Source organism: Elephantulus edwardii, unplaced genomic scaffold (genome assembly GCF_000299155.1).
Source record: "Elephantulus edwardii isolate Elephantulus edwardi_28Jun2011 unplaced genomic scaffold, EleEdw1.0 scaffold00286, whole genome shotgun sequence".
Classification (NCBI taxonomy): Eukaryota; Metazoa; Chordata; class Mammalia; order Macroscelidea; family Macroscelididae; genus Elephantulus; species Elephantulus edwardii.
In genome coordinates, this window is record NW_006400036.1 from 85612 (window position 1) to 96661 (window position 11050).

At 41.2% G+C, this 11050-nt stretch overlaps 1 protein-coding gene across 1 annotated transcript in view; it reads left to right on the forward strand.

The window, feature by feature from the left end:
* Positions 1–5856, forward strand: part of LOC102876976 (zinc finger protein 18-like) — a 38338-nt gene extending 32482 nt beyond the window's left edge. Inside the window, exon 6 of the mRNA XM_006900509.1 lies at positions 4580–5856. Within this exon, the coding sequence (XP_006900571.1) occupies positions 4580–5856 (1277 nt within the window). The remainder of the gene's footprint in view (positions 1–4579) is intronic.
* Positions 5857–11050: the final 5194 nt, after the last annotated feature.

Sequence of the window (11050 nt, forward strand, 5' to 3'; positions counted from 1 at the left end):
CCAGGGCAGCATCTGTTAACTGAAATATGTCAATTAGTATACCATCTATTCCTGGAGCCTTATTTTTTGCCATTTCCTTCAAAGTAGCCTGAACTTCTTCTTTCATCACCATAGGCTCTTGCTCATATGTTGTTTCATGAAATTCTTCTGTGTTGTCCAAGAGGCTATTCTTTGGAAAGGAATATCATCTTGGAAAATATAGATTGTCAGCGAAAGAGAGGAAAACACATCCCTAACAAGGTGATTTGACATCATGGCTGCCACAGTGGTCTCAAGTGTATCAGAGATGAGGATGGCAACATGATTGGTTGGGATTCAGGTCTGTTGTTCACAAGGTGCTAAGAATCGTATGCAACTCGACAGCATCGAACAACAACAAAGATTGCTCATATTAATGAGATGATGTAATAATTGAGCTTTGGTGGTGTTGTCTCTAGGGAGTTGTGATGGTTTGGATCTGCCAGTGGCTCCTCAGGAGAAAGTTAGTCAAAATCCTCTCATGTGAATACACCCTTGGAAACTTTCTGGAGGATCAGCTATGAGTCAGTTCCAACTTGACTGCAATGAGCGGAGATACAGTATTTATCCTTTTGTGATTTACTTATTTTACTCACTGCACTGATTTCATGGTTCACTCATGTTATATAATGTATGTGGACTTCATTTTTCCTTCATGTCTCATATACTTTGGGCATATTACTAGGAGGGACAAGTCCCTGGAGAGGGTCATCAGGCTTGCAGGGGTGGAGGGACAGCACAGGAAAGAAGACCCTAGATGTGATGAGTTTACTCAATAACGTAGGTAGGTATGTTGGAGACAGTAAGATTGTTTAAATATAGGGCACAGCTACTGTAGATGGATCTTGGCAGAAAGCAGAGAGTACCAGAAGAACATCTATCTGCGTTTCATTGACTATGAAAAGGCATTTGACTGTGGATCACAACAAACTGTGGCTAACCTTGAGGAAAATGGAAATCCCAGAACACTTGATTGTGCTTATGTGAAACCTGTACTTGGACCAGGAAGCAGTCCTCAGAACAGAGCAAGGAAACACTGCATAGTTCAAAATCAGGAAAAGAGTGAGTCAGGGATGTGTCCTGTCCCCATATCTTTTCAATCTCTATGCAGAACAGATCATTCGGGAAGCAGGGCTTTATAAGGAGGAGTGTGGCATCACGATTAGAAGAAGATTCACAAATAATCCACAATATGCAGATGACACAACCTTGCTTGCTGAAACTGAAAAAGACCTGAAGCACTTGCTGCACAAGGTCAGGTACCGTAGTCTTCACTATGGATTGAAGCTCAACATCAAGAAGACAGTGATTCTCACCACTGGGCCAAGTGGCAGCACCATGATAAATGGAGAAGGAGACTGAGGTTGTTAGCAATTACAGCTTGCTTGGATCCACAATCAGCACTCTTAACACCAGCAGTCAGGAAATGAAAAGATGAATTGCATTGGAAAAATCTATTATCAGGAATGTCACCAGAGTGCTGAAAAGCAAAGATGTCAGTCTAGAGACAAAGGTGTGCCTAATCCAGACCTTGGTCTTCGCAATTATTTGTTATGCTTCAGAGAGCTGAACAATGACTAAGGATGACAAAAGAAGAATCAATGCCTTCGAATTGTGGTGCTGGAGAAGGATCTTGAAACACCTTGGACTGCCAAGAAAACAAATAGGTTTGTCTTGGAGAGAGTGAAACGAAGTTTCTCCTTGGAGGCTAGGATTTTGAAGCTCCATCTCACATACTTTGGGCACGTGGCAGGAGAGACTGATTCTTGGAGAAGGACATCATGCTAGGAAGGGTGGAGGGACAGTGCAGGAAAGGAAGACCCCAGATGAGATGGATTGCTAACAGTATCTGGGGCAGTGGGGGTTCTTGTGTTGGAATTAGTGAGATTGGCTCAGGACAGGGAAGGGTTCAGAGCTGCTGTACATAGGGTTGCTTGCTATAGGTTGCAGGCAACTCAGTGGCACCAAACAACAACAACATACTATATTGGTTGTTTTTTTATTTTAAGCCTCTTGTTTAGAGTGAACAAGATCTTGGGGAGGGCCTTTGTATTTAAAAGTTGGTTATTATATTTTGGAAGAACACTCTTCTAAGTGGTACAGCATTCTACTGTCAATATGCTGTATTGAGGTAACCTGGGGTTGCTGGGATGCTGAACCTTGTGCCATTGCAGTTTCAAATGACATATTGGTTACTCATGGTGGACAGTGTTTGGTTGAGCTTCCAGTTTAAGACAGGTTTAGAAGCAGGAGTGACATCCATTTCTAAACAACATGCCTCTGGAAACTCAGTGAATTTTGAGAAACGATAGTTATCGAAAGGCTTCAGGTCTTTTGTTTTGTGAGGCGTAAATTACTAATGCACATAGAGCACTGTGCATGAGAGTAAAGTGCACATCAGTTGGTTACTGGTATCCAGAACCTTACTATGCATATGTGGGCACACAGTCATATCACTGGTAGGAACCTTCCTTAAGGAACTGATCAGAAATGCAGAGAAAGTACCATAGTTTATACTAGTAAAAACGTAAGAAATTAATTTTTTACAGTTAGAGAATCCTTACAATTATATGTTGTGTGTTTCCATGATGCATGATTATTCAGCCCTTAGGAAAGGATAAACATTCTTTTTGTGTGTGTGTGAGTTTTTCTTTTTTTATTAATTTTAATAAACATTTACAGAGATTCTGGATTTCCATTCATTCATTGCTGCACTTTTCTCCCTGCCCACCCCTCCCCACCAGTTCGCTCCTCTCTTTGAAAAGGAAAAAAAAATCCTTTATTGGTATACATTCCCCCATCCCTTTCCCCTTCCTCCTACACTGAGTACACTTCTCTATGCAACCTTAATTCTGGACTTATGTGCTAACCATAATACTCAATCATATATTGCCTCTAATCTGTTCTTTCCCTCATCTGTTTCAATACAGTATACATAATTTATCCAGTTTTTTCTCAGTCTTACCCCAACCCTAATGCCAGTCCTATTCTACAACAGTGGCACCATGCAGTATTTGTCCCTTTGTGACTGAGATATTTCACTCAGCATAATGTCCTCCAGGGTCACCTATTTTGATTAATATTGCATGAATTCCTTGTTTTTCAATGTGGCGTAGTATTCCGTTGTGTGAATATACCACAGCTTCTCTATCCATTCATTTGTTGATGGGCACTTAAGTTGCTTCCAGCTCTTTGCTATTGTAAACAAAGCTGCGATAAACATGGGTGTGCATATATCTGCTTGGATGGCAGTTATGGTCTCTCTGGGGTATATTCCCAGTAATGGGATTGCTGGGTCAAATGGTATCTCTATTTGCAACTTTTTGAGAAAGTGCCACACCGCTTTCCACAATGGTTGCACCATTTTACATTCCCACCAACAGTGAATAAGAGTTCCAGTTTTTCCACATCCTCGCCAGCATTTGTTGCTTGCTGTTCTGTTAAATTTTGCTATTCTGACTGGGGTGAGATGATATCTCCTAGTTGTTTTGAAGTTATAAACACTCTTAAGACAAGAGAAAGTACCTTTGTCATTTAAAAGAAATGTGTGGATTAGCAAATTCAGGTCTAGTTGTTAATGTTAGCCTTGAAAGACACTGATATGTAGAAGAGAAAGTAAATAGTTTCTTTAGATTTCCTGGCGTAACAGAATGGACAAAAGTCTGACAAGGCATTCTGCCACCAACACAGAAACTGAAAAGTGTACATCACTGTGTGGTTAGTGATACTAACCAAAACTAGAGTTAGGATAGAAATATATTTAATGTTTTCTAGGAGTTAATAATATATTTGGACGCTGGATTAAACCACAGCCCAATGTATTTACTTTTTTTACAACAGATTCACAAGAATAAAGCTTCCCCCCCCCAAAAAAAAGAATAAAGCTTCCCAATGGTAAAATGAGAAACTACAGCATTTGATTGTTTGATTAAATATGTATGGGAGAATGTCTGTAAAGCTTATGAATGGCATATTTACTTTCTTTTGATTCAACCCTGACAAAGAACTGTTTATATATGTATTTATATGCAGTACAAAAATCTCCAGTACTGTGGGAAAAAAGAACAGTTACGGTCTTTTGAAAAAAAGAAGCAAATGTTATAATTTTTCCTGAAAATGTGATTGACGGTGATTTTTATTTTTTTGTGTCTCTTCAAAAGTTGTTTAATGGTATTTCTCTGTAATATGTAACTATATGAGAGCAATCATTTAATAAAAACAAAATCAGGATGTTTAATTATACAATTTCCTCCCCTCTGCCTCATTATAAATCTATGTTTTTTAATTGTGGAGGTGCCAATGAAGTTCCAGTAGGCCCTTATTTGTTGCTCCAAAATTTTCTTCCTCTCAAAACTGGAAAACTTAATCTGGAATGCAGGCACATGAATTTAGTGCCAGACCATTAGTATGGATGATTGTTTTTCCCATCTTGCTCATTAGTGGCCTCTTGGTAAAAAGAGCCCAGGTTTTAGGATATACTTTACATGTCATATGAAGGAGAAAACAGAGTGTAGAATTTATTGCCACATTTCAGATATTTTCTTTTTTTTTTTTCTTTTAGGAGACAGACAAGAGAATGGCCAAGAGAACCTCAACTTGGAAACCTACTGGAACCAGGAACCTCCAGATGCCCCTTGTCACATCTCAGAAAAGGCCCCTCCTCAGGGTTCTTTGAATGACATCTTTGGTGATGCTGAACAAAGATGCTTTGGAAAAGGTCATTATCTCCCTAAGGTACAGGGACACCTTCAAGATGAGGAGAGACGGGAACCGCTTACTCCTCAGGAAAAGGTTTCTGGGGAACAGTTGTACCAGTATTTGCATGATTCTCACCCAAGAAGTCTGTCTGGGTTGTTGCTCAAGCAGAAACAAGAGGCCCCCCAGAAGGACCAGCTGAGACCTCCTATGACCCAGAAATTCTTCACCTGCAGAGAGTGTGGGAAAACCTTCTATAGGAACTCTCAGCTTGCATTTCACCAGAGAACTCATACTGGAAAGACATATTTTCAGTGCCCCACTTGCAAGAAAGTCTTTCAGCAGAGTTCAGACTTTGTGAAGCATCAGAGAATTCACACCGGGGAGAAGTCTTGGAAGTGTGATCACTGTGGGACAAGCTTCAGGGACTTTTCTGGATTACGTCACCATGAGAAAATCCACATGGGACAGAAAGCATATAAGTGTCCTTTCTGTGACAAGAGATTTGGCAGTAGGTCCACCTTAAATGGACACCAGCTGGTCCACAAAGGAGAGAAGCCCTATAAATGTCCTCTCTGTGAAAATAGTTTTGGCAGCAGGTTAGCCTTAAATATACATGAGCGGGTCCACACAGTAGAGAAGCCGTATAAATGTCCTCTTTGTGAAAAGAGTTTTGGCCACAGATCTGCCTTAAAGATACATGAGCGTGTCCACACAGGAGAGAAGCCCTATAAATGCCCTCTCTGTGAAAAAAGTTTTTGTCGGAGATTCACCTTAACTGTACACAAGCGGGTCCATACAGGAGAGAAACCCTATAAATGTTCTCTGTGTGAAAAGAGTTTTCGCCTCAGATCCACCTTCAATATACATAGGCGGGTCCACACAGGAGAGAAACCCTATAAATGTCTTCTCTGTGAAAAGAGTTTTACTCAGTCGGCCCATTTTAATAGACACCAGCGAGTTCACACAGGGGAAAAACCCTATAAATGTTCTCTCTGTGAAAAGAGTTTCACTCAGATAGCGCACTTTAATAGACACCAGTCGGTCCACACTGGGGAAAAACCCTATAAATGTCCTCTCTGTGAAAAGAGGTTTGGGAACAGGTCCTACTTAAATAGACACCAGCGAATCCACACAGGATAGAACCTCTATAAATGTCCTCTCTGAAAAGTGTTTCATTGAGAGGTCCAAATTTAATAGATATCTGCAAGTCTACAAAGGAAAGAAACTGTTAAGTGTTCTCTCTGTGAAAAGAGTTTCATTCTGAGATATGATTTTATTTTTCTTTTATTTTATTATTTTGTGTGTGCATACTGTCAAATCGGATCTGACTGGTACAGGAGAAGATTGTCCCTCTTTCTCCAGCAGAGCATCTGGTGGATTTGAACCTTGTACCTCTGGGATTGCAGTGCAGCTTGCCACTAGGCCACCAGAGCTCTCTTGAGGTATGATTTTAATAGACACCAGCAGATGCACACGAGAGAGAAACCCTACAGATGTCCTGAGAAGTTTCATTGACAGCTCAAGCTTTTTTAGAGACCACTGGATCCACACAGGAAAGAAATCCTATATATGTCTCATTTGTGAATAGAATTGTGTAAGTCCTACTCTACTAAACATCAGAGGTCCATATAAGTCTTATAAATTTTCCTGCTTTGGGTAAAGTTTCAACAGGAGCTGAAGTTTTGACAGACACCAGAGATCCCATTGGAGGAGGAAATCTTCTCCATAGCCAGACTCAGCCCTTGTTTGTGTCTGTGCAGTGGCAAATACTGAACTTTTGGATCACCTGCATGATTTCATCTGTTGTACCTACATCTATTTTCATCAGTTGAAAAAGAAGAATCTGTGGTTGGTTTTGAACTTGAAATTTATATTTAGCTCTTGGAGTGAACTTCATTCTTGCTTCTTGTCTTCTAACAGAGCAGCTGTAATTACTATTCTCAGTAATAATATCAGCTCAGCCCTTTATCAGTAGGATTCCAGAGCATGTCTTGCTGATAGAGAGTTCAAGCAGATAGGACTAAGGCCCTCGTGTGCTTTTATATATGTGGATACAATGTGAACTTGATGTGCCCTTTCTTCAAATAAACTGCGTAGATTCACTCTTCATCTCACTTGTATCTGAAATGTTGATTCATATTGAAAATGTGTTTTTTTACAGAAGACCCAAGGTGAGAAATGAACTCCCTGAGCATGTAGCCAGAGTCCTCCATAAATGTGGTCACTAAGAATATTTCTCCAATGCACTCCTTAAATATGGGTAATACAAAGAACTAGCCATTTCTGACCTCAGTTAACTCCACAAAGGGAATGTGTCCCCATCAACAGTATCTAGAACATAAAACAATTTCCCAAGAGGACCAACATACCCACATGCCACTACACTTACTTTTAATTCCATAATGAAGCCTGCTACTCTCCAGGGTCTGAATCCATGGCAAACTACCCACATTTCACACAGCCATATTCACCGTTATAGGGCTTATTAGGGAAGTTAGTATGTTTCTGCTATGGGAAATGCTTCAGCAAGAGCTCAAATTTTGATGGACATCAGAGATCCCATCTGAGGAAGAAGTCCTCTCCAGAGCCAGATTCTTTAAACCCTCGTTGGTATGTCAGTCCAGTCAGTATGTTAGACAAATACTGAACTTTTGAAATCACCTGCAGAATTACTTCTGTTCTATATTACTTATGTTCTGTGCATTTTCATAGATTGAGAAAGGAGAAACTACAGTTGTTTTTGAAATTGAAAGTTAGTTTCGGCTCTTGGGGTGAACTTCATGCTTGCTTAATGCCTTCTAATAGAACTACCATAATTACTGTTCAAATGAATAACATCAGTGCAGTTCTTTCTCACTAGGATTCCAGAGCATGTCTTTATGATACAGAGCTCAAGCCGATTAAAAATGACCAGGGAGCTGATGTGTGCTCTTTGACATGTGGGTAGAATGTGGATTTGAGGTGCCGTTTGGTTTAATAAACTCAGTAGATTCACTCATCTCTTTTGTGTTTCAAATATTCACCCACTCTTGATTGACACTGAAAATGTGTTTTTTCACAGAGGATGTGCCAAAAGAGAGTTGCATGCCCTGGTGAGCCTGTAGTTGGCCTAAACCCTAAATGTGGTCACTAGGAAAATGTCTCCAGTGCACTCATTAAATGTGGGTAGTGCAAAGTACAAGGCTAGCATGGGGACGAACGGCCAGTTCTGACCTCGATTACAGTGGATGAGTGTCCCCATCAAGAGTATCCATGACACAAAAGTAATTCCTGAGGTCTGATATGCCTGCCATCCTCCTGCACTTACTTCTAATTCCAACACCAGTCCTACTGTTCTCCAATGTTTCAAGTCCATTGCAACAGCTACACCCACTTCACAAAATCATACAGTTATGGGGTTTAATAGGTAAGTTAGTGGGTTCCAACTTACATTTGGCAATAGGATATAATTTCTTTGCCATATCAACTTGTAAAGTGTGCCTGTAGGCCCTTCAGCATTACAGCTTTAGGCCAGTGCTTAAAAGCTCTCTCAGTGCTGCCAATTACATATCTGCCTATCCAGACTGCCAGAGTCTTGGATGTAGGCCCCTGATATTGACTGAATGGGGCAGCAGTCTTAGGTTATCTGTTTCACATTGGGTCTATAGATTCAAGACAGGAAGGTCTTCGACCAGATAAAGTCACACAGTTAATGGGGAAATGGACTAAAGGATGTTAGAGATAATGAATATGTCACAGGATAGGACAAGATTCAGATCTGTTGTTCATAGGATTGTTATGAATCATACTTAATGGCTTCTAAAAACAACAAAACAGCCAGGAGTGGAGAACATACTTGACATATGAATCCTGTATTGAGAACCTCATAGGTCTGAGACAGAGTGGCCAAAGCACAGGTCCATTGCCAAGGAATGCCTGGCTCACACATATTAAAAAGGGATGAGATCTTTTCCCCAGAGTTGACAGAGAGGAGCCCCTTCTTATGCAGCTAGTGCCCTGATTGCAGACTTCTAGATTTCTAAACTGGGACAGTATAAATTTCTGTTCCTTAAAGCCATCCACGAGACTTTGCTCTAACTATGTTAAACATGTTCATCACCCCTGTGTTTCCTCTTGTACTTTTACAATCCCTCTTCTTGCCTTTCTCTGCCCTTCCTCTTTTCATTCTGGGCACCTACTGATCTGATTCCTGTCACCATAGATAAGTTTGCATTTTCTAGAATTTTATATAAAATGGAATCATACCATTAATCGCTTTGTTCTGCACATGATCCGTTCCTGTTGCTTTGTTAGCTATTTTATCACTTTCTTACTGGTTTTAAAGTTGGATTACAATGGACCTGGAAGTAATTTTATTTATGTACCTTGTGCCCAGGTTTCATTCAGCTTGGATGTGAGTTTCTAGTTCTCAGGAGATTTGAAACATTTTTTGGCCTTCATTTGTTGCAGGAGCTGCAGATGTTGATGTATTAAGAAACATAATTGGTATTGAGTAAGTGTGGCAGAATTTGATTGGATAAATAAAGTTAAGTTTTAGCCAATAAGAATATGTTAAAGTGTTAGTTATAAACTAATGGGAATATTGAGTTAATAGCCAATAGGAATAGTTAATAGAGTAAGAGCCAATAGGAATTAGTATAAAAGTTATCCAGGTAAAAGGTATATAAGGGGCTGAGAGGAGTAAGTAGGGGCGGCTGCCGCCATTACCAAAATAAAGAAGTATCAAGCTGCAGCGAATCCCAGTGTCGTGTTTTCCCTTTATCCCGCGGGCGGGGCGGGGCTGGAAAGCAACATCGACATCTGGTGGCCCATACGGGGACCCGGAGGACAACAAAGTCAAAGCTGCAGGTGAGTGACTAGTCAATTAAGTCCCGGAAAGAGAAGGACCAATTCACAAAAAGGGGAGGTATGGGTAATACCGGATGTAAAGGGAGAGTTGAAGAAGTTTTGTGCCGGCTGTTAAAAGCCCGAGGATTAAAACGGAAACAAAAAAACTTTGAATACCTTTTTTGAAACTGTAGAGGAAGTGGCTCCCTGGTTCCTCGATACAGGACATTTAACTTTGGGGTCTTGGGAGAAATTAGGCAAGGATTTACAAAGGGTGGAAAAAGAGAAAGCTCTGCCTCCTGGGGTGATTGGATTATGGGCGATAGTTCAGACTTGTCTTGATAGCCCCAGCGATTGCTTTAAGTCTCCTATTCAAGAGGCAGAGGAAGTTCTCAAGGAGCTTAAAGAAGTATGATCAGCCACCAAAAAGGGAAGTGAGACCAGTAGTTCAGAATCAGAGGAGGGGGAGGACCAAGAAGTGGTAGCAATTACAAAAGCCTTGAGTAAGATCGCTAAACCATCAGACACTCCTCCGCCTGTAACTCCGCCTGCTCCTCCACCACCAACTGCTCCCTCCCTTTCCGGGTTTAAGGAGGAAGCTGCCAGTCATCACTACCCAGAGGTATGGGCTCGAGCCCCTCCCATCATGGGTGCGTTTCCTGTTTTTGCAGATGCACAAGGGGCTAGAGTTCATGAGCCATTAGAGTGGAAAATAGTGCAGAGATTAGCAGAGGCAGTAAAGACTTACGGACACAATGCTGCATTTACCATGGCTCAAGTAGAGACACTTCACAGATATTGCATGACCCCTGGGGACTGGCAAAGTCTTGCAAGAACCTGTCTACCCCCTGGCCAATATCTAGATTGGAAATCCATTGTTATTGAATTTGCGGTAACACAAGCAGCCACTAATATTAGGCAAGGACAGCCCGCATGGGATTCTGATATGTTGCTAGGTCAAGGAAGATTTGCAAACCAACAGACTGGCTATCCGCAAGCCGTCTATGACCAAGTCAATAATATATGTACTCGAGCATGGAAGACTCTTCCGTGCCGACGGAAGGCTGGTGATAACTTGTCTAAAATTACCCAGGGACCTAGTGAGGCTTTTTCTGATTTCGTTGCCCATATTGTGGAAGCTGCTGGAAGAGTGTTTGGAGATCCTCACATGGCTATGCCGCTAATCAAACAACTGGTTTTTGAGCAATGTAATTCAGAATGCAGGAGAACAATAACTCCTTATAAAGGAAAAGGGTTAGAAGTTTGGCTAAAATTATGTAGGGACATCGGAGGCCCACTGTCAAATTCAGGCCTTGCAGCTGCAGTAGTAGCTGCAGTGAGAGAAACTGCCAAGGCTTCCCACCAATCAGGTCCTCCAAAGGGGTGTTTTAAGTGTGGACAAATAGGCCACTTGAAGAGAGACTGTCCTCAGAAAGATAGTAGGACACCTACACCCAACCCCTCCAAAAGACAACCAGGGATGTGCCCTAAGTGCCGTAAAGGGTCA